Source organism: Coturnix japonica, chromosome W (genome assembly GCF_054131305.1).
Source record: "Coturnix japonica strain WE chromosome W, WE-NBRP24, whole genome shotgun sequence".
NCBI classification, from domain to species: Eukaryota; Metazoa; Chordata; class Aves; order Galliformes; family Phasianidae; genus Coturnix; species Coturnix japonica.
In genome coordinates, this window is record NC_140701.1 from 6949069 (window position 1) to 6973089 (window position 24021).

Here is a 24021-nt window from a genome sequence, read left to right on the forward strand (position 1 = left end):
TACCTCGCTCTGATTCTCGGATTATTAGGGGTGTGCTGCTGGCACTTCATCAAGTGCACAGGGTACCATACAGCAACAGCGCGCTCCCAGACTCACCTGAGTCCCAAGACTCACCTGAGACTCAAGAGACCCCCCAAGGCAAGAATTAAATTCCCTTGCCTCTGTCTGTGCACGAAATTACCGGGACTGCAGGAGTCAACACCTGTGCCTTAGCTTTCATAGAGCCCATCCTTTATGTAACAGTTTCCTATCAGCCATCCCAAGAAGTCACCTCACCACCCAGGCAGGACCGCTGAAATCAATTGGGTGCACCTCTCCTGTCCAGGAACCCCAAAGAGGCGATAATAATCCCAGGCCAGCAATTGTAGTATTGATATGATGATTTTATTCAAAGTCTTTGTTAAACAAAGAGGGAAGATTATGGTATGCCCTATAATCTTGAAATACCTCTTGGTCACCCCCATTTACAAGATGATCAATTAAAATCTTATACAATTAATGAATGGGTGCAAGGAACTACAAGAAGGATCTGATTGCACAGCAGTCCCCATTGGAGATAGCAATCCATAGGATACAGGCAGGGGATGGGGTCCTAATAAAAACTTGGAAAGAAGCTACACTAACACCACAAGGGGAAGGTCCCTATGTTGTTTTATTTACTGCAGAAACAGCTATTCGAACCGCAGAGAGAGGATGGACTCATGCCAGCCGTGTTAAAGGACCCATCGGTGACGAGAAGTGGGAGGTAGCTCCCGGGGGTGACGACTTGAAACTCACACTGCGACAAGCCCAATGGGTATTCCAGGTAAAGGCTTCCCCTGAAGAACACTACTGCTGCTGAGAAGAACTAAAAAAACCCCTCGTAGCTGGTTGCAACCCAGTTGACGAGTGAGGCAGAGGAGTGAACTGTGGGGAAAGATGGGCCTTAGGGGTATCCATTGGTACTTGGGGATTCTCACAGTGATCACATTTTGTATAGCAGCACAACGCCACCCACACCAAGCTTCCTTACATCCCTGTGTGACCTGGTACCTATACAGCCCAGTCTAAACCAAAAGGGTTACTATTTTTGCCTAAGCTCAAACCCAGGGAGGGGATACTGTAACCACCCAGGCTCATATTACTGTGCCTATTAGGGATGTGAAACTATTGCCTCAGATTGGGCACCTGGGGCTGGGCAGGATAAATATCTACAAGCAGGGCATGGACCCTATGGGTGCATACCTCCTAACCGAAACCCACAGTTGGGAAGATGGGCTGTGTGGGGATTAAAGACAGAGAGAGAGAGAGAAACATCTGCCAGCAACTATGGATAAATGTAACAAATCCAGATAACCCAGTGTGGCTGTTAGGGAAAATATGGGATGTAAGTGACTTGCGGAATCAAACTCTATAACACATAGATGGGTTATAAAGCAGGTATGTTTATTCCAGCGCTGGGTGCAAGGGGGATAGCTCCACCAGACTTGCACATGGACTTGTAAAATCGTGACACAGATATAGGTACATCTCATACATAGTCAATGATTTCTCAGAATTCTGATACATATTCAATAGTTGTTTAGCATGCAGACCCCCTCTTGTTCTTATCAGGGGGATGCAACTCCTCTTCTGGTATTTACAACATCTATTCTCCTCCTTGCCTGATGTCTTCCGTGAGGTCTCACTCCTTATCTGCATCCTTCCTGCTCTCCCAGGCCCCTTGTTTCCTTTAAACAAAGAGGGAAGGAAGGGAGGGGTGCTCTGGGGGGGAGAATGGGAGGGGTGGAGGAGGGTTGATGTCAGACTGTGAAATCGATTTTTTTAATCTTAATTCTGCTTCAGAAACAACATCTGATTCCCATGCTCTCTGCTTGGTATTTTGTCTTTTGATGCAAACATGTAAGCCCCATTGGTGCCTGGTTCAGCAGTTCAGCTTCCTTTGCGCCCTTTGCCTGGTTGTAGGGAAGGTGGCAGGCTCTGATTCAATGAGGGTGTTGTATGGACACAGTATTTATCGCCATGTATCCAAAGGTGCAACAGTTTCTGGAGACCCAGGTGGGATCCTATAGGTGATGGTTCTCTTGCCACCAAGCATCCAGTTGTCAGCAGTGGGTGAGTTCACTGGGACTTTGGGGATGGGAGGTGCCAACTAGCAAGCCTTCAATATCTGCTACTAAAATCAGACTTGGAAGCACGTTACACGTGGGAAATACACTTGGTGCAGGAAAGGGGATTTCCTTAGCCATCAAAAAAAGATGAAACTGCAGATCTATCAACAAAAATGTAAGCACGTGACACTTGACTTGGCGGGTCTGTGGGAAGGTCAGCTTCTCTGTGTTTGTATTTCAGCCATCATCCTCCACACTGGAGAGGATTTATCCGCTTGGCTTGCTTAATTGCAGCACGTTTCACACGCGTGGATAACCTGTGCATATTGCGTCACTACCTCTGTGGCCTGAGGTGTTGCACCAGGCTGGAAATAAATAATGCCTTCTTGGGGTTGTTGAAGCTCTGCAAAAGTTTGCCAAGCAAAGTTGTGGATGCTCCATCCCTGGAGGTGTTCAAGGCCAGGCTGGATGGAGCTCTGGGCAGCAAGACTCTGTGGGTGGCATCTCTGCCCGAGGCAGTGGGGCTGGGGTTCTGAGTTCTTCACTGTCCCTTGCAAGCCAAGCCATTCTATGATTCTGCATTTCTATGATGTAAGCACCAGCCCCACACAGCCCTGGTGCAGTGCATCACAAGAGCAGCAGCCTGCGGGGAGCCACCACCCGGAATCACAGAGATGTGAGGTCACAATGCCCCATCCTATGACTGTGCTGAGCTGCGTCATGAGCTCACAAGGCCTGGCCGCAGGCTTGGCTCAGTGCGACACTCACTGTGGCTGCAGCGGTGGTGTTGGAAGCGTGGTGCAAGTGTGGGGGCGGCCATGGACCCTGCCCGCCTTGTCCTCTTCCTCCTATTGGTGGCCATGTGTTTCCAGGAGAGCTGTGCTGCTCCGTGGCGAGCACGGGGAGCAGGTGAGTGGGTAGAGATGGGACCCAAACTGAGCAGCACTGGGAGCAAGAAGTCAGGCTGTGCCCCCACGGCCCTGTAATACACTTGCCTGGGGCCTGCCTTCCATGGGGGTGTTGCTGGGTAGGGGGTGATGGGCAGCACTGCAGGAGCCGGGCAAGAGCCCGTGGCTGCGCTGCTCCCCAGGGCTGGCTCCAGCCATGCCAAACTGTAGCTCTGCTAATTGCTGGCTGCAGCACAGCCTTCGTCCTGGGAGATGCCCGGGGAAAGTTCAGAAGAGGCGTGCTGGGCGTGCATGAGCATTTCTGCTTCAGGCTCATGGCACTCCCCAGTTTCCAAGCCAGAGCCCCAGTCCACAGCCCAGGGGAAGAGACAGGTGTGCTTTCCTCCAGTGCCTCAGTGTGACCTTGCTGTCCATCAGAGGCCTCCCAGTAAGAAAGCCCTGGGGGGCTGCATCTTCTTCCACGTAATCTGTGAGAGATGTGGCACGTGGCCCGGAGAGAGCACTGCATACGCTGCCAGGTGCCAGCCTACGGGTCATCCCGTCCACCCTGCAACTTTGGAAATCATGACCTGAGTTATTCTCCCATGCCCCACATCCAGTTACTGAGGGAGAAGGAGATCACACCATATAGTGCATATAGTGGGAACTTCTCTCATCTGTTCTTGATTCTAGATGATGAGCTTCGTGCTCCCTTTCCGGATGCTCCTTTGGATCCGGACTTCATGCCTGTGCCTGGGGGACAACCCAGGGGTAAGTTGTGAGTGTCTGTTTCCTTGGAGGCTGAAACGTTCATGCTCTCATGGTTTACCTGGGTGCAATTTTACTGGAGATCCTCTCCAGGTCTTCCAAGCCTGTTTGTGCCCGGAAGGGTTTGCACAGATGAGCCATGAGTATTTTTTCTCTTGGAGAGCTGCAACATTTCAGTGGGAAGGTTACCGCTGCCCCTCTGCAGCTGAGGGAGCCCAGACCTTTGTATTTGGGCTGTGGCATTCCCCAACCACCGCCAGACCCTACAGGTCACTCAGGGAAAAGGAGGCCCCCACATGTGCCGGAAGCTCTCCTCACCTGTGTCTGATCACACTTGTGTCTGCAGGACCTGTCCCCTGTACGCTCTGCTACTCAGTTGATGCTGTAGTGTGTGACTAAAACTTTTCATGGGTCTTTGGTTGCAGAAGTGCCCCCAGTGTGGGCCTTGCCCGGTCATTGGTTTCCTCCTGTGCTGGAGCCCAGCTGGAATCCCAGCAGTGAGTACTCTGTCTTCACTGACTTGGCTGACTCGCCGCTGATCTTCAGATCTTCATGCACATGATATTTAACTTCATACATTCTGTTAAGGTCCGGAAAGAGAAGAGGATGAATTCAATCGAGGAAAATACTCTCAGGGCTCATCCCATCTCCTGAAGCAACTGCTGAAGGAAATGGAGAAGGCAGAGCGTGGTGGGTATACTTCAGTCTGTTCACTGTGGGACCTGGGAAGCTGAGGTGTGATATACAGGTGTGGGCAGGCTGTAGCCTGCACAGCAGGAAGGGATGGGTCAGAGCCGTGCTGCAGCCGTGTTCCATGTATCACCTTGCAGGTGCTGTCAAGCACCAGAGCTGGTCTGCTGCCAGATGGTCTGCATCCAGCCAAGACCCAGAGGCAGCTGCTCCACCAGCACAACCATTACTTGTCAGAGCTGCTTTGTGCAGTCATTGGCACCCAGATGGCAGCAAGTGGCAAAGTGGCAAGTGCTGTTCTTCTGTTCATCCAAAGCCCTCCGTGCAGCTGAGCAAGTTCAAGGCAGGAGGAGCATCCCGAGCAGGGTTGGCTGCCTTTGCTAATGCTGGAAATGAGGTGGAGATGCTAATTCTGAAGGCTTGGACTGTGTGTTAGAGCTTGGATTTCAGCCTGCAGCTACCTGGCTGTGAAGGGCTGGTGACAGCACAGTATGTGAGGGCCTTGCACAGGAGCTGATTTCTCAAGAGGTGTGAGGGAGTCAGCATTGTCCAATAGCTGGGAGGGCCCAAATGCCCTTGGGTAACAGAGGGGCTCACAGTGTACTTGGGGGGGGGCCTGGACTTTACCTGAGCTCGGGATTGGAGAAGCTCAGTTTTTGATGAGGGCACGTGACATCCCAATCCTACTGCCCTGCTTTCTTTCTAAAGGAACGGACCAACAAAGTGAGAGGGATGCACTCCAGGAAGGTGGATATCCCACACTGCCGGTCCCGGATGCGCTGCAGGAAGGTGGATATCCCACACTGCTGGTCCCGGATGCACTCCAGGAAGGTGGATATCCCACACTGCCAGTCCCGGATGCGCTGCAGGAAGGTGGATATCCCACACTGCCCGTCCCGGACAGAGGAATGCAGGCAGCACCAACCGGCATGCCAGGTAATTTCTCTCCTATGGTCATACGGTGTCACGAACCAGAGTCACTGCGTGCCTGCAGGCTCTTGCTGCCAGCTCTTGCACACCAGGTCAGCAGCCAGACCTGAGCGTGTGAGCATAGAGCACATGTAAAAGAAGCAGGAGTGTTTCTCCCCTGGGCTGGCTCTGGCTGTGCCCTGTGCTGGCTGAAGCCTGACCTTCAGCCTGGGGGGCGTCCCACAGGGGGAGCTCAGGACACGCATGCCGGGAAAAGCGTGAGGGATTCTGCTCTGTAGCTCTCCCCACGGACTAAGCCCAGACCCCAGAGTACAGCCCCAGCTCTCAGCCCAGAGGAGGACACGGGTAGTGCCTGTGCAGCCTCTCCGTACCCAACGAGAGGTGGAAGCAATCCTTCTTGTCCTCCGGTGCTTCGGCACCAGAGACGGAGGCACCCACTGACAAAATGACCTCTTGGGTCCATGAAGCACACTGAGAGATTATCTGTAGCGCAGCTGAAGGTAACGTGGGACATTGTCTCATTTCTTCCAGGGATGAACACAGGCAAAAGCACAGAGGCTGCTGCTCACACATCTGTGCGGAAGCGCCGCATTCCGGTGACGGTCTCAGCGATGCTGCTGCCTGCGCTGGTGCTGGCCGTTGGTGTTGTGATATGGGTGCTCAAAGACTACCTGTGAGTTGGCCTTTCCCCAGAACACCTTATTGCTGCATTTGGCAATGAAGCATTTGTGGTGCCAGGATCCTGGACGGCCAAATCAGCCGCTGGCAGTACACTGCCAGGACTTAGGTTGCAAAGTCTTTCAAGTTTCCCCTTATTTCCTGTCACTGAGTAGTGCTTTCTGAAACTCATTCTCACAGAGCGCGCAAGAGGGAAAAGAGAGCAGCAGAAGCAGCAGATGGAGCTGGGGAAGGCAACGAGACAGACTCTGACCCAGTCAAACAAGAATCTCCGTAATAGCTCCAGTCCGTTCCATTCTGCCATTGAAGAGGCCCGAAGTCTTCAAGGTCATCTGGAAGACCAGGAGCTTGAACTGAAAGCCATGAAAGAGATCCTTGGGAACAGTCCTGAGTGCTGCCTTCTGTCAGAGGATGGCCCTGAATGTGAGAGCAGAGCTTTTGTCCTTCATCCTGCATTCTCCAGGACAGGTATCACCAGCAGTTTGAAGATTCTTAGCTCGACACAGCTACATTCTTGTTGAGGGTCCTAATGAGGACCCAGAAAACGAGCTTCCTCTGACTGCCGGACAAAACGTAATGTCTTTGGAGATGTGGGTGAGAATGGCTGGTTTCAGGGAGAGCTGACAGATGGCACAAGAGGACTGGTCCCTTCCAATTTGGTTGCGGAGCTTTCAGTTGATGAACTGGATACACCTGGAGATCCTGTCAGAATTCCTGCATTGCTCCATCTGCAAGACTACCATTGTTCCACTCAATGGAACAACTCGATGTTGAGCAGAATGTGGTTGAGCTCCTTCGGGAACTCTCTGAGGCGACTGACAGCGGAACTGCATAGCTTTATTGTATATTAAAAACAACCAAACAACTGTCCCCTCCCTCTCCCTTCCCCTCGCCCCCCTCCACCCCGCCCCCCCCCCCCCCCCCCAAAAAAAAACAAAAAAAAGACAAAAAAAACCCAAAAAAACCCTAAAAAAACAACAAAAAACAACCCACCCCCAATAAAACAAAAAACCAAAACCAATTAAAATCTCAACGCTGTTCTTTTTCTGGGATACACTGAGATGACGCTTCTTCTAGCTTAGACTTTGCAATGAGTTTGTGTCACGGAGTTCTCTCTAGAGCTCACTCGGTGACAGCGGGAACAAACCTGGGGAGAGAAGGAACAAAGAACCTCCCCTCTCTAACAGCGCGGTGCGGCGCAGCCGAGAGGGGATGGGAAGGGAGATTGTGAATGGGTCTAGGAGGGAAAAAATGAAAAAAAAAACAACGATCTGAGAACGAACGGCAGTTTAACGAACCCAGTGACACTAAACAACAACGATGTTGCAGAACGGCAGGAGAAAAGCAGACGATCACACCTGTCATTGACATATGATCAGCTAATCTCCTTTATTCCTTGGCTGCGTTTACCTTTATAATACGGATAATTAGCTCATACATATTGCAAAAGTGGAGCTCATCATTGGTTCCCAATTACATACCATCCTTGTGTATCTTAACGGCTTGTTGTTATCAACTGAAAGCTACTCCCTTGCTGAGTTCCCAGAACAGTGGCTAGTTACTCACCATCCCAGGGCATCCTGTTGTTCTTGCTGTCCATGCAGGTGGTATGGCTGCTTGAGAAACTGATGGCCCATACAGGCAAGAGTCCAGTCCTGCCCATCTGTAAGGCAGTTTTGCTTACCTTCCAAGGGTTATCTAGGGTGTGTGGAAATCGATCTCCTCTGATCTTGCTGATTAAATCTGCTAGTGAAGAAATTCCCATATACAAGAAGGGTCATAAGGAGAACCTGGGGGACTACAGATCTGAGGGAGCTGGGTCTCTTTAGGTTGGAGAATCATAGAATCATAGAATCACCCAGGTTGAAAAAGACCTTGAAGATCATCAAGTCCAACCACAGCCTAACCAGCACCCTAACTCTAACAACCCTCTGCTAACTCATATCCCTGAGCACCACATCCAAATGGCTCTTAAACACATCCAGGGACTGCAACTCAACCGTCTCCCTGAGGAGCCTATTCCAGTACCTAACTACCTTTTCTGTAAACAAGTGTTTCCTAACATCCAACCTAAACTTACCTTGGTGCAACTTGAGGCCGTTTCCCCTTGTCCTGTCACTTCTCACCAGTGAGAAGAGACCAGCCCCACTCTCACTGTAAGCACCCTTCAGATACTGGAAGAGAGCGATAAGGTCTCCCCTCAGCCTCCTTTTCCTCAGACTAAACAGCCCCAGCTCCCTCAGTCTCTCCTCATAGGGTTGATTTTCTAAGCCCTTCATGAGCCTCATTGCCCTTCTCTGGATCTGCACCAGCACCTCCATGTCTTTCCTGTACTGAGGTGCCCATAACTGAACACAGTACTTGAGATGAGGCCTCACCAATGCTGAGTACAGGGGCAGGATGACTTCCCTAGTCCTGCTCACCACACCATTCCTGATACAAGCCAGGATGCCATTGGCCTTCTTTGCCACCATTGCACAGGGAAGGAGAGACTGAGGGGTAACCTCATTAGTATTTATAAATATGTAAAGGGTGAGTGTCAGGAGGATGAGCCAGGCTCTTCTCGGTGACGTCCAATGATAGCACAAGGGGCAGTGGGTACAAGCTGGAACACAGGAGAAAAACATCACAGTAAGGGTAACAGAACACTGGAACAGGCTGCCCAGAGAGGTTGTGGGTTCTCCTTCTCTGGAGACATTCAAACCCTGCCCAGACACTCCTGTGTGACCTGGTCCAGGTGTTCCTGCTCCTGCAGGGGGATTAGACTAAATGATCTTTTGAGGTCCCTTCCAATCCCTGACATTCTGTGATTCTGTGTTTGTATTGGTTCCGTTACCCCTATGATGGGTGAGGTCCCTCTTCAATAAGCAGCAGAATCAGGTACCATTCAGACCTCCTGCTCAGAGACCCCCTATGTGATTGTTTTATTTTCATTTGCTTACAGATAGTTTCTGTTTGTAGTTGTGCTGCTATGATAGTATCAACATGTGTTATATTACCTCAAGGGTTTAAAATGGGCTTATACTCCAACAGGTAAATATAAAAACGAACATGACACTGGAGACTTTTACTGCTGTACCATTCTGTGGGTTGGGGTGGCCTACATTCTGTGGCTACAATGTGTGGGCTCAGCTTTGATCCTGTATTGTTTTCTCCAATGTGCTGATATTGAGGTTGCTCTGTGGCAGATGCTACTTCTGGCACTGACTTTGCATATTTGCTGTTTTTTTGCAAAGGCTTTAGACTTGCATGTAGTACAGCTGGGCTGATAGGTGGTAACTTGAGCTGCTGTAGCTGGGGGGGGGAGGGTATCAGCATGGGTTCACCAAGGGGAGGTTGTGCTCGACCAACCTGGTGGCCTTTTATGAAGATGTCACTAGCTGGGTGGACAGGGGGAGAGTGGTAGATGTAGTCTACCTTGATTTCAGTAAGGCTTTTGATACTGTCCCCCATGACATCCTTATAAAGCTGAGGAAGTATGGGATAGATGAGTGGACAGTGAAGTGGGTTGAGAATTGGCTGACTGGCAGAGTGCAGAGGGTTGTCATTGCCGGTGTGGTGTCTGGCTGGAGGCGTGTAACTAGCAGCGTCCCCCTGGGGTCTGTACTGGGTCTGGTCTTGTTAAACATCATCAGCGACCTTGATGAGGGGATAGTGACCACCCTCAGCAAGTTTGCTGATGACACGAAGTTGGGAGGATTGGCTGACACGCCTGAAGGCTGTGCTGCCATTCAGCGAGACCTGGACAGGCTGGAGAGCTGGGCAGTAAGAAACCAGATGAGGTTTAGCAAAAGCAAGTGTAGAGTCTTGCACCTGGGTAGAAATAATTGCATGCACCAGTACAGGCTGGGGGAAGACCTGCTGGAGTGGAGCTCTGCTGAGAGGGACATGGGCGTCCTGGTGGACAACAGATTGGCCATGAGCCAGCAGTGTGTCCTTGTAGCCAAGAAGGCCAATGGCATCCTGGGGTGTATTAAAAAGAGCGTGTCCAGCAGGTCGAAGGAGGTGATCCTCCCCCTCTACTCTGCCCTGGTGAGGCCTCATCTGGAATATTGTGTCCAGTTCTGGGCTCCCCAGTACAAAAAAGACAGGGATCTCTTGGAAAGAGCCCAGTGGAGGGACACAAAGATGGTGAAGGGATTGGAGCATCTCCCCTATTAAGAAAGGAAATGCCTTGTCCAGAAGCAAGCAGTGGGCTGGAGAGGGCACCAAAACCAAACCCTGCTTGCAGCTTTCCCTCTCCTCATTCCACATGCTGACATTTATTTTAAGAGCAAAAACAAGACTACAGTGAAGAAAGCTCCAGAACAACTCAGCTACTTTATTCACCCCCTTCTCTTTCCACTACAGAAGATTCTCAGAAAACCTCCAAGAGCCACGTTACTGCTCTGCTGACCCTTCTCTGGGATGCATGAGTGCGCTCAGAAATGACTGAGAGCAACACATGCACACAGACACACAGCAGATCCCTACACAACCACTTCTCCACTAGGAAACAGAATCAAAAAGCAGCTGGTGGAAGAGTAGAAGTGGAAAGCGGGCATGGTGAGAGAAGTGCTTTGGGCAGCAAGGAAAGGCCATCTGAAGCTCCTGGGTTAAGTCCCTTCTGCAGAGGGTGTCGGTGATGCCGTCTCCTTTGCAAACTGTTCCTGCATGGGGAGAAGCATTGGTCTCCCTCATCCCTGGGCTCTCCAGCATCCTGAGGGTCTCTCCTGCTGGTGGTTTTCCCATGAGAAATGAGGCACCAGCCCTGAGAGAAACTCTTCCTGCAGGAGATGCACTCCTAGTAGCTACCTGTCCTGTGGACTGCAATGTTTAATGAGGACTGAGCTTTGCATGAAGTTCTTCTGGGAGTGTGAGGAGCTCTCTGCTCGGCACAAAGCCCTTCTCACACTCAAGGCTTCCTGCCATTTCATCTCACTGGTGCAGACATTCTGGTAACACAGCAGATGGGATTCTCTGAGGGAGAGAAAAGACAAGTTCCCAGGCAACTCCCTGCATGCAGGCCTGGCCAAAATGTTCTAAAATGTCCAACAGAAGCTATGGTCTCTCTCCTGTGTGCATATGCTGGTGCAGCTTCAATTCAGAACTCCCTTTGAAGCTCTTACCACACTCAGGACACTCACAGGGTCTCTTTTTCTTGTGGATGCTCTGATGCAGCGTCAGCTCAGAACGCCTTTTAAAGCTCTTCCCACACTCAGGACACTTATAGGGTCGCTCTCCTGTGTGCATGCACTGGTGCATCTTCAATTCAGAACGCCTTTTGAAGCTCTTCCCACACTCAGGACACTTATAGAGTTTCTCTCCTGTGTGGACACGCTGGTGCATCTTCAGTGCAGAGCTGCTTCTGAAGCTCTTCCCACACTCAGAGCACTTGCAGGGTTTCTCTCCTGTGTGGATGCGCTGGTGGAGCTTCAAATCAGAACTGCTTATGAAGCTCTTCCCACACTCAGAGCACTTATATGGTCTCTCTCCTGTGTGGACACGCTGGTGCACCTTCAGTTTAGAGCTGCTTCTGAAGCTCTTCCCACACTCAGGACACTTATAGGGTTTCTCTCCTGTGTGGATGCGCTGGTGGAGCTTCAATTCAGAACTCCCTTTGAAGCTCTTCCCACACTCAGGACACTTATAGGGTTTCTCTCCTGTGTGGACACGCTGGTGCACCTTCAGTTCAGAGCTGCTTCTGAAGCTCTTCCCACACTCAGGACACTTATAGGGTTTCTCTCCTGTATGGATGCGCTGGTGGAGCTTCAAATTAGAACTGCTTATGAAGCTCTTCTCACACTCAGAGCACTTATATGGTCTCTCTCCTGTGTGGACACGCTGGTGCACCTTCAGTTTAGAGCTGCTTCTGAAGCTCTTCCCACACTCAGAGCACTTGCAGGGTCTCTCTCCTGTGTGGATGCTCTGGTGGCGCTTCAAATTAAAACTGCTTATGAAGCTCTTCCCACACTCAGAGCACTTATATGGTCTCTCTCCTGTGTGGATGCGCTGGTGGAGCTTCAAATCAGAACTGCTTGTGAAGGTCTTCTCACACTCAGAGCACTTATATGGTCTCTCTCCTGTGTGGAGACGCTGGTGGAGCTTCAGTTCAGAGCTGCTTTTGAAGCTCTTCCCACACTCAGGACACTTATAGGGTTTCTCTCCTGTATGGATGCGCTGGTGGAGCTTCAAATTAGAACTGCTTATGAAGCTCTTCTCACACTCAGAGCACTTATATGGTCTCTCTCCTGTGTGGACACGCTGGTGCACCTTCAGTTCAGAGCTGCTACTGAAGTTCTTCCCACACTCAGAGCACTTGCAGGGTCTCTCTCCTGTGTGAATATGATGGTGGACGGTGAGGCTGGAACTGTTTTTGAAGCTCTTCCCACAATCAGTGCACATAAATGGTCTCTCTCCTGTGTGGATGCGATGGTGGATGGTGAGGCTGGAACTGTTTTTGAAGCTCTTCCCACAATCAGTGCACTTAAATGGTCTCTCTCCTGTGTGGATGCGATGGTGGATGGTGAGGCTGGAACTGTTTCTGAAGCTCTTCCCACACTCAAGGCACTTATACGGTCGCTCTCCTGTGTGGACACGTTGGTGTATTTTGAGTGTAGAACTATCCTTAAAGCTCTTCCCACACTCAGGGCACTTACATGGTTGCTCTCCTGTGTGGACACGTTGGTGTATTTTGAGTTTAGAACTACCTTTCAAGCTCTTCCCACACTCAAGGCACTTGTACAGTCTCTCTCTTCTGTGGATACACTGGTGGGAAGTGAGGCTCCCACTGTCCGTAAAAGTCTTTCCACAGTCAGAGCACTCAAAGGCTCTCTCTCCTGTGTACATGCACTGCTGGCCAGTGGGGTGGAGTCTCCATTTCATGCTCTCTGCAGAATCACAGAACTCATAATGCCTCTTTGCTGAGTGCGTGCACTGGTGGCTAGTGATGCTGGAATCCAGTTTAAAGCTTTTCTCACACTCAGTGCATGGATTCTGCTTTTTCATCTGGCACACATCCTTGCTCCTGGTTTCCTCAGGCTGCTTTGGACCTATGTTGAAGTCCACTGGGTTCCTCAGTGTCATTCCCAGATGCTTTCCCAGGGGCTTCTTGATGTGCTCACCCTGACCTTGCTGCAGGACTTCCTGGACATCCCTTCTGATTTCTTCCACAGAGATGCAATTCTGCTGCATTTCCGCTACACAATTTCTCTGCGGAACCTCCTTTGTATTTCTGATCCCATCAGCTGCTGGATGACAGAGGAAATGCAGCAATAGCACACGGTGCCCAAAATAAAACACAGGCAGAGAAGGCTCTTACAGCCCCAACATTCCCCTTCCCTCCACCACCTCACCTGGGCTGAGGTCTCCTGGCATGGCCTCAGGGCTATGCACATCTGGGATCCAGGGGTCTTCCCCTCTTTCAAGCAGGGAGATCACCACGGGCTTGGGGCCTGGAAATGGAGCTTCAGGGAGAGAAACAGGGAACAAGAGAGCATTTCCCTCATGCTGGCACAGTGCCTGTTCAACAGTTCCACTCTGTGCCCCTCCCCATAGAGAAACCACCATTTAGGTCTAAATGACACTGTGCCTACAGCTTCCCTCGGAGCAAAGAATGTTTTGACATCTCTGAACATTGTGAAGGGATATTTTTTCTTTCAAATTAACTTTACAACAGCTTATTTGTTTTCTTACAGTCTACCAGTGGTCAAGGCATCAAAATGTTGATGGCAATTGCATGGAAAATCCTCAATTCCATAGCACTAACCAGGGATTCATCTGTGAGCTGGAGCTGGTGGCACCAAGTAACACACAACACAAGGGCTGGTTTTCTCCCTCCTGGCTGATGCCTGCTTGCCAGCACTGACTCTGTGGCTTTGATCAGAGTGCCGTGCATACTAATCCCTTCTGAAACTCACGCTTTTCAGTATCTGCTTTCTTGCTGGCACTGTGGTGTAAGTCAATATGTAGCTGCATGGTGTTTATTCAAGGCCCGGCTTGCAGAGGCTCATTCTGCACAGCCAAAGGTGCCCTAACGAGGAGGAAAGGCAGACAAGCTCTCACCCAACGAGGCCACACACTGGTATGTCTCCAACATCACGTCCCGGTAGAGCTCTCGTTGCACAGGGTCCAGCAGCGCCCACTCCTCCCTGCTGAAATACACGGCCACCTCCTCAAAGCTCACGGGCTCCTGCAAACAAAGAGGCTCCTTGCTGGGAACAGCCGAGGCCCAGGCAAGCAGCTCGCACAGGACAGAACCTCACACCCCAGCTGCTTTTCTGTCCCCAGCACACACACGCTGGCTGAGGGCACCTCCCTCTACCCCTGCATTCACATCCCTGGCCCCTTGGCCTCTCCTGCCTGCTTCCCCAACCCCTACCTCAACTGGATGTGCTGCAGCCATTTGCTGCTCTCCTGCAGGCTGGGATGATCACGGCTGGAAGGCAGAAGTTGAACTGGAGCCTGCAGAGAGAAGAGAAATGGCAGGGGAGCTGTGAGGGAATGCAGCAGTCCCAGTCCCAGCTCAGCCCTTCTGCAGGGCACTGCCCAGCCTTGCAGAGAAAGACAATGAGCTGCAGCACAGGAAACAGTCTGGCTCAAAGAGATGAACCGTCACAAAGCTGTCTCAGACTGGGAGGCTGAAACAACTGGTAGCTGACACTTAGTTCAACAGCTGAGACTGAGAGGGGACTTAAGACAAAGCACGGCAAGGAGGCAGTCATCTTACCCCAAAAGAGGGAGCAGCCCAAGTGCCCCTCCAGCTCTGCTGCACAGCAGCGGGCTGCACCACAGGACCTGCCCTCGAGCAGGGCTGTTTCTGCAGCTCACACCTGCACAGAGATCCCTTGCAGTTTGACATCAAGACTCCTTCTCAATACAGATCTTCTGTAAGACACCCGTGGTTACTTTGGAGCTTTCATGTATTCTCTAAGGTTCTGTCTTAGAGGGACTGTGCACGTATGATTCCTTCCACACAAAGCCTTGACCAAGCTTGGGACTAGGAGAGGATCCAGCCACATCCTAGCTCCTTACCTCTGTGGACTGAAGACATGAGAAAAAAAGGGGAACTACTCTGAGCTTCGTGACTCAATGGGAGGGCCTCCTGTAGGTGTGTGCGTAACCCTACCCTCCATGCAGTAAATAACCAAGTGTATCCAGCCACCTCCGATCCTGTTGTGTCACTGTTAAATCACTACAGCATATCCCTATTATATCAACAAATATAGTCCTGCTTCTCCCTTAGGAGTGTATGCTGTGTTTGGATCCACTTGTGACCAATGGGCAAAGTCTGCAGGATGGCAAGAAGGGAAACAAACCGATGACAAGAGACATGAAGCGCGTCCCAAATTCTTCTGTGAATGTTCTCGTGGCAACTGCTGTAGTTGAGCGGCAAGCAGAGGTCACTGGGGGCAGTAATAGGATGCAAAATGGGAAAGGTGTTATCAGCATCGTGTCGGGTTTGGAAGTGACATATGAAGCAAAGGAGAACTGCACCGGTCCTCCCAGAATCAAAAGCGACTGATATACCACAATATTTCTGCTGCACTACGTGGTGCAAGTTGTGCAGGTAATGCTTATTCACACAATAAACGAAGGCCTCCCCGAGTCGCCTACAATCCTTTAGGCCACACATCCTCCACCTGTAGGGTTTGGCTCCAAACAGATGCAAAACTGCACCCATAGCACTAATTAAAGGCACTGCCTCTACACAGTTAAGGCAAACAGAGGCAGCAGAATGACGGCTTATTGCCTGCCCTAGCTGCAGTTAAGGAAACTGATGAGTGATACAGGAGGAATGGGAAAGGGGAGTTTCATTGGAGGTCTGAGTGGTGAAGGAAGTTGAGGACATACAACAAGGACAGCCTGTGCCAACTGGGGGATCTTTTGATTGACTGCAAGCACGCCTAAAGGGGACGGCTACCCAGGAAAGAGATGCAGAAATACTGTTAGAAAATGGTATGGCCATCCAACCATCCAGCAGGAGGTGCAGAAAAGCACCTGGTTTATGGAAGAACACCGTGAATGCAGCCCCCAACACACAATCACAGCAAGCCTCAGCATAGATGGCAGCTGCCAGCAGAGCAGCCTGCTGGAGCACCACCTCCACAGATCCATGAGGGAACACCTGGTGGCAAATGGATTAAATCCTCTGGCAGATGTCCGTACATCCTCTCAGGAGTGGAAGTAGCCCTGGGCTTGCTGAAATCAAGCAAGCCCTCAGAAAAGGGTTGGGAAAAGTACTCTGTAAAGGTGACTGATGTAGTTCTCAAAACCACCTACTGCTGATGTTACCTAAAAGTGGTGATGGCTCACATTCCTCGGGTAAGGAAGTGCAAAACGGCGAGGAGTCAACTGGATGGTTCACACTTCTCAAATAAATAGGATGGCTTACTTAAACATAACAATAAATCAACAAAACATCCAACCACATGGAGATTATTTTTCCATCTCCTGAGAAGAGAGAGTATCTGACAGCACTGCAGCCAAACCAGCCTGTGACGGTCACAGCCACCACCAGCCGATGCAGTCAGCCCACAGGCTGCCAGCTTCTCATCGTCTGTTCCAGAGCCCAGTGCCGGAGCTGCTGCAGATGCTGAACGTGCTCAGGGCCCGCAACTGTGTGCTTGTCATGGTTTTGTAATTTTGCTATCAGTATCAGTATTCCACATCATAACATCATGTAAAGTATGGATACTTCTATTGAATGTGCAGTCCACAGAAGAAGACTACATATCCCAGAGAACAACAGGGTTAATGATAAGTCACGGGACCAGGACGCTGTATAATCTTGTTCCCAGGCTGGTGTGCCCTCCTTCTTCTCTCGAACTTCTCGGAGAGTGGGAAGCGTTCCAGCCGTGTCGCCTAGAGTTCACAGTAGGCCTCTCGGTTTTCGGGGACTCTCTCTCTCTGTTTCGTTCAATTTGTTAGCCTCAATTATATTATATTGTGTTATCTTGTATTTCGGTATCATATTTAGTAAAATAAGTTTTTCCTCCTTAGATTGTCGCTGTTTTATCCCACTCCCTTTTTCCCCCTCCTTTCCGGGCCCCGGGAGGGGGGCCCACGGGGTGGCTTCCCCTGTCACGGGCATAGGTAAATCTAAGTAACCCGTGACAGATTTTTTGGTGGAGGATGCGGGCATAGAGCTTTTTAGCTTTTAGAACAACTCTCTCTTTACTCTTAAAGAGCTTCGTTAGGGGAGTGTTATCTTTTCGTAGCTGCTCACTGAGAACGTGACCTTGAAATACCAGACAAATTGTCAACATTAAGGGCTGCTGTACATTCTCAGCACTGCTATCTAACTTTTGTGTAGAAAACAAAGGGATTTCTTTCTCCCTTAGAGCAAAGCTAGCTAGCTCTGATTTTTTACAGAGCCTGCCAGCTATGAATCCACTCTTCATCCCAGTTGCTCTGTTTAAGGGATTGAAAGCAATTATGATCTTCTTAAAGTATTGGTCAACTATTAACACCATAATTTGGTGTTGTGGAATTGTGCAGGTATATAGCCTAATAAGGTGGATACTGATGGAGACACCTGCCTGGTACTTTTATGAGATGTGGTATGGTCAGAATTTTGGCACCTACATCCCAGATGGAATTGTGAATCTTACAAACACTTGCATCCCAGATGGAATTGCGAATCTTACAAGTACTTGCATCCCAGATGGAACAGGCAATTTTACAAACACCACCATGTTTAATTCATTGTACAGGCTAAAAAAACCCTTTTTATTTAGGTTGTACTCTCAGATTTCCACACGCCTTTCAATAACTGAGATAGGGTTCATACTTGCATCCATGTTATCACTATTAATGAATGCATATATGTTCCTATGCATTCGTTCTATGCGGAAGTCTCCTCCAGAACCAGAGAATGATGACTGGCAGGGAATATGGAAAGGTTTAGGAAAAGTATTAGAAGCATGGGGACCCGCAGTGTCATGGGATTTCACTCTTGAACACCTAAGGGACCCTAAGAAATTAAGTGAGTATTTGGGTCAGAGATCTAAGGAGGTAAACCTTATGTGGGGTTTGGCTTATGCATACCGTGCTTTGTATCATACTATTCTGGAGAGAGAGAGTTTCCGATCTGAGATTCAAGCCCAAGTTAATTCTGATCAGTCACAGGAGGCATCAGTAGCAATATCAGTTGCCCCTGTGGAAGGCAAGAAATGGAAACGGGTGTCCACGCGTCTAGAACGAAAAGAAGGAGAAGCACAGGGGGGGGCTGCAGAAGACCCAGGTGCCGGGCATGGAGCAGTACCGAAAAAAGCAAAGGCAAAAACCAAGAGGCATGAAGAAGAGACTGATGATGAGGAGGAAATCACCTATTGTCGACCTCTGAAGCTGACTGAAATCCAAGGCTCAAGAAAGGAGTTCACACGGCGTCAAGATGAAGGTATCCTTGCTTGGTTGCTTCGCTGCTGGGACAACGGGGCCAACAGCTTGTCTCTAGATGGTAATGAAGCTCGCCAACTAGGAAGCATTGCCCAAGATGCAGGTATCGACAGAGGGATTAGCAGATGTTCGGATGGAGCTGCCACTCTCTGGTTGCGGCTGTTAGAAGCCGTGAGAGAAAGGTACCCCTATAAGGATGCTTTGAAGCCTAAATTTGATAGTTGGAATACCGTCCAAAAAGGTATTCAGCGCCTGAGGGAATTGGCCATGGCGAAAATGTTGTACAGCCCTGATCCAAGCGAACTTGACCCTGAGAGAGTGAGGGCCGATCCTGACATGTGGCAGAAAATCACAAGTACAGCACCAGAGAGAATGGCACAGTCATTGGTAACAGGTTCTAAAGGGTTCGTGGACAGATGGCCCCGAGTTGTTGAGCTGATTATAATGCTTCAAACCACCGATCAGCAGCTCCCTCAACTGCATGCCGCAGTTTCTGCCATCTCACGGCTAGAAAACCGAGTAGATGAAATGTGCAAGAAATTGTTTCCATCAACTAATCGTAATGATGATCCCGTAATAGTATCAGAAACAACTGATGAAGGTCAATCCTCGTACGGGCCACCAGGTCTAATGAAGGATCTGATCAAAGTATTCCAGTCCTACTCCTCACCTGCATCATCAAAAGTCTCAGCTGTTAAACGCACACGCTTCCCAGCTCGAGCAAAGAACAACAGTACGATTGCACCGCGTGTTTCCATGTGGCGCTACCTACGTGACCGTGGAGAAGACATGAGGAAGTGGCATGATCAGCCCACTTCTGCACTACGAGCACGGGTGAAAGAACTACTAGACATACCAACCACCAGTGGAGTTGCTCCAGTCATCACAGGTAACCAATAGAGGGGCCCTGCCCTCAGTCAGGGGAGGGAAAGGGATAATAGAGTTTATTGGACTGTGTGGATTCGATGGCCTGGCACATCAGAACCACAGGAATATAAGGCGCTGGTGGATACCGGTGCACAGTGCACCCTAATGCCCTCCAGTCATGAAGGGACAGAATCAATCCATATTTCTGGAGTGACTGGGGGCTCTCAAGAATTGACTGTGCTGGAGGCTGAAATAAGCCTCCCTGGCAAAGACTGGCAAAAACATCCTATTGTGACTGGCCCAGGGGCTCCATGTATACTGGGTATTGATTACCTCAGAAGGGGGCATTTCAAGGATCCTAAGGGGTATCGATGGGCCTTTGGGATAGCTGCTGTAGATATGGACAACATTAAGCAGCTGTCTGTTTTGCCTGGCCTGTCAGAGGACCCGTCTGTTGTGGGGCTGCTACGAGTAAAAGAGCAGCAGGTACCGATTGCTACAAAGACAGTGCACAGACGGCAGTATCGCACCAACAGGGATTCCTTGCTCCCCATTCATGATTTGATTCGCCAGTTGGAGAATCAGGGAGTGATCAGTAAAACTCACTCACCTTTTAACAGTCCCATATGGCCAGTGCGTAAAGCCAGTGGAGAATGGAGGCTGACAGTAGACTACCGTGGCCTGAATGAGGTCACACCCCCATTGAGCGCTGCTGTGCCGGACATGTTGGAACTCCAGTACGAGCTGGAGTCAAAAGCAGCCAAATGGTATGCCACCATTGACATTGCCAATGCCTTCTTCTCTATTCCTTTGGCTGCAGAATGTAAGCCACAGTTTGCCTTCACCTGGAGGGGCATTCAGTATACTTGGAACCGTTTGCCCCAGGGGTGGAAACACAGCCCAACCATTTGCCATGGGTTGGTCCAAACTGTACTGGAACAAGGTGGTGCTCCTGAACACCTGCAGTACATTGATGACATTGTTGTGTGGGGTGATACAGCAGAAGAGGTTTTCACAAAAGGAGAGCAGATCATCCAAATTCTTCTACAAGCTGGCTTTGCTATTAAGCGAAGCAAAGTAAAAGGACCTGCCCAGGAAATTCAGTTCTTAGGTATAAAGTGGCAGGATGGACGTCGTCACATCCCAACAGATGTGATCGACAAAATCACTGCCATGTCTCCACCAACTAGCAAGAAAGAGACACAATCTTTCCTGGGAGCAGTAGGCTTTTGGAGGATGCACATTCCAAACTACAGCCTCATTGTAAGCCCCCTTTATCAGGTGACGCGGAAGAAGAATGATTTTGCATGGGGCCCTGAGCAGCAGCAGGCTTTTGAACAGATTAAACAAGAGATAGCCCGAGCTGTAGCTCTGGGGCCAGTACGGACTGGACAGGATGTAAAGAACATCCTCTATACTGCTGCTGGAGAGAAAGGCCCCACTTGGAGTTTGTGGCAAAGAGCCTCAGGAGAGACCCGAGGCCGACCCCTGGGATTCTGGAGTCGATCATATAAGGGGTCTGAAGAGTGCTACACTCCAACTGAGAAGGAGATCTTAGCCGCGTATGAGGGGGTTCGGGCTGCTTCCGAAGTAGTCGGGACTGAAACACAGCTCCTTTTGGCACCTCGACTGCCAGTGCTGAACTGGATGTTCAAAGGACAGGTTCCCTCCACTCATCATGCTACCGATGTCACCTGGAGCAAGTGGATTACGCTGATTACACAGCGAGCGCGAATGGGAAACCTCAATCGTCCAGGAATCCTAGAGGTAATCATGGACTGGCCTGAAGATAAAAAGTTTGGAACATCACCAGCAGAAGAGGTATCACGTGCTAAAGAGGCCCCACCATACAACGAATTACCAGAAAATGAAAAGAAATATGCCCTATTCACAGACGGATCATGTCGCATTGTAGGGAAGCATCGCAAATGGAAAGCTGCTGTGTGGTGCCCCACACGACAGGTTGCAGAGGCCACCGAAGGTAAGGGAGAATCAAGTCAGTTTGCAGAGGTAAAAGCTGCCCAGCTGGCCTTAGATGTTGCTGAACGGGAGAGGTGGCCAATGCTGTATCTTTATACTGACTCATGGATGGTGGCAAATGCCTTATGGGGGTGGTTACAGAGGTGGGAACAAAACAACTGGCAACGGAAGGGTAAATCTGTTTGGGCCGCTGAATTATGGAAGGACATTGCTGCCCGAACAAAGAATATGGTTGTAAAGGTGCGTCATGTGGATGCACATGTGCCCAAAAGTCGGGCTACTGAAGAACAACAAAACAACCATCAGGTAGATAAAGCTGCCAAAATTGAGGTGGCTCAAATTGACTTGGACTGGCAGAATAAGGGTGAATTATTTCTAGCTCGATGGGCTCATGAGACCTCAGGTCATCAAGGAAGAGACGCGACATATAAGTGGGCCAGAGACCGAGGGGTGGACTTAACCATGGACGCTATTGCGCAGATTATTCATGATTGTGAAACATGTGCCATAATTAAACAAGCCAAAAGGATGAAACCTCTCTGGGAGGAAGGGCGGTGGCAAAAGTATAAATATGGGGAGGCGTGGCAGGTTGATTATATCACCTTGCCACGATCTCGCAGTGGTAAGTGTTATGTACTCACCATGGTAGAGGCAACCACTGGGTGGCTTGAAACATACGCAGTACCCCATGCTACTGCTCGAAACACCATATTAGGTCTTGAGAAACTAGTCCTGTGGCGACATGGTACCCCAGAAAGAATTGAATCTGATAATGGGACACATTTTAAAAATTCCCTTATAAATACTTGGGCCAAAGATCATGGCATTGAGTGGATTTATCATATCCCCTACCATGCACCAGCTTCTGGTAAAATTGAGCGATATAATGGGTTGTTGAAAACTATGTTGAAAGCAATGGGTGGCGGAACATTTAAGCACTGGGAGAAGAATCTGGCAGAAGCCACTTGGTTGGTGAATACTAGAGGATCTGTCAGTCGTGATGGTCCTAGTCAATCTAGCCCCCTACACACTGTAGAAGGAGATAAGGTCCCTGTTGTACATGTAAAGAACATGTTGGGAAAAGCTGTTTGGGTCCTTCCAGCTTCTGGAAAGGGCAAACCTATCCGTGGAACTGTCTTTGCCCAGGGACCTGGGTGCACTTGGTGGGTAATGCAGAAGGATGGGGATGTTCAATGTGTGCCACAAGGGAATTTGATGCTGGGGGAGTGCAGTCAATAATTTTATGTATTTATATGTATATATGTTTGCATGTGTAGTGTATTTTAGTTATTATAGTTGTACATTTAGTTATGTTACATGTAATTCTACTGTTTAGCTATCATAATTTTACATACGTGTATATATATGTATATATATATTTACCATGATGTAATAATGTAGAATAAGGGGTGGAAAAAAAAAATTTAGAGATCATCGAGTCCAGCCCCCGGGATTCGAGCCTCCGTGTAGCAGAGCGGCACTTCTACCACTTGCGCCACAGGGGGGATTCGAACTCCGGGCCCCAGTGTTGCAAGGCGGCGTCTTTAACCACTGCGCCACCAGGGCACACACACACATCTGCAGCTGCCGGGACAGCCTGAACAAAAGCCTTGCCAGGGCTTTGCACAACCCCAGCTGAGCCATCAGGCAAGCGCTCAGCAAACAAAAGGTAACGCCATTTCAAGGGTCGCCAGAGGCACGTGTTGCCCGCAGGGTCCCTGAAGAGAAGCTGGGGGCTGCCGGGGAGGAGGAGCAGGGCGAGTGCAAATTTACACTTGGAGGCTTCACATTAAGACACTCCAAAGGAGTCATCGGGGGGTTTAAAGCTTCCATCAATCCACGCGTGCAGAGCTGCAGAGCGAGGCCGTCTCGTGTCTCCCGTGGCCCAGAGGAAGAACTGCAGCCCCAGCTGCGCTGTGCTACAGAGATCCAACCGGGCAGTAGAGCACGCTGACCTCCTCTGCTCCCTTCCTCACTGTCCCAGCTCCCAGCCCGTTCCCGTGCCCCTCGGAGCCCAGCCCGGGCTGCATGAACTGCTGCCCTGGTTGCAGCCCGTCTGGGCCAGCAAACCTGCTGTGCTGAGCGGGAGCTGGAGCCGGGACCAGGGTCCCGCCTGGGGTACGGCAGTGCGGGTTCCGCCCCGTCCGGGGCCGCTCCCCGCTCCTCTCCCGGTGCTGCTGGCAGGGGGCAGGAAGCGTGCGCTCCTCTGCACGAGCCACGAAGGGCACCTACCTTGGGTGCGGAGCAGGCTGCTCCCAGCTCTGGTGCAGGTAGCCGGGCTCCTCGGAGTCGCGTAGAGCAGAGGACGCCGAGTGCCCTCAGCCCGGAGCTGGCCGCAGGACGGCCTTGGTGCACCTCCTGCCACCGCGGTGCTGCCCGGATGGCTTCCAGCCAGGCTCTCGCCTCTTCCGCACAGGCTCAGGAAGGCAGGAATTCCCGCAGCGAGCACGCCCCGAGCCGGCTGCCAGGCGCTCGGCAGTTTCACAGCTCGTTCTCATGGCACATCTGCACCCGGGGGAGGGGGGAAGGGGGGAGGGATGGGTGTTTGTGTTACGCTAATGAAGCATCGCTTTCTGCCGGCTCTCTTTGCTTCCTTCGCTGGGGACATTTGCACACCCCTGTGCTCAGGCATCCCTCCCTTGCTGTCCTGGCGTTCCTTTCACTCCTCTCCCCCACGAGTATGTCCCAGCAAGAGGCAATCTCCGGTACAGCACCAGAGGACATTCTGTGTTGAACAGAACTCTTGCAATGGA

At 50.5% G+C, this 24021-nt stretch overlaps 1 protein-coding gene and 1 long non-coding RNA gene across 2 annotated transcripts in view; both read right to left on the bottom strand.

Annotated features, from left to right (window-relative positions):
* Nucleotides 1-13226, bottom strand: part of LOC146754426 (uncharacterized) — a 599901-nt gene extending 586675 nt beyond the window's left edge. Inside the window, exon 1 of the mRNA XM_085527628.1 lies at nt 11218-13226. Coding sequence (XP_085383754.1) covers nt 11218-13216 — 1999 coding nt within the window. The 5' untranslated portion in view covers nt 13217-13226. The remainder of the gene's footprint in view (nt 1-11217) is intronic.
* An 870-nt stretch (nt 13227-14096) lies between these two features.
* LOC146754450 (uncharacterized) lies at nt 14097-23786 on the bottom strand. Its single transcript, XR_014938921.1, has 3 exons — nt 23501-23786; nt 14403-14485; nt 14097-14213 (listed from the first exon to the last, which is right to left on the bottom strand). It is a non-coding gene; the product is annotated as an uncharacterized LOC146754450 (long non-coding RNA).
* Nucleotides 23787-24021: the final 235 nt, after the last annotated feature.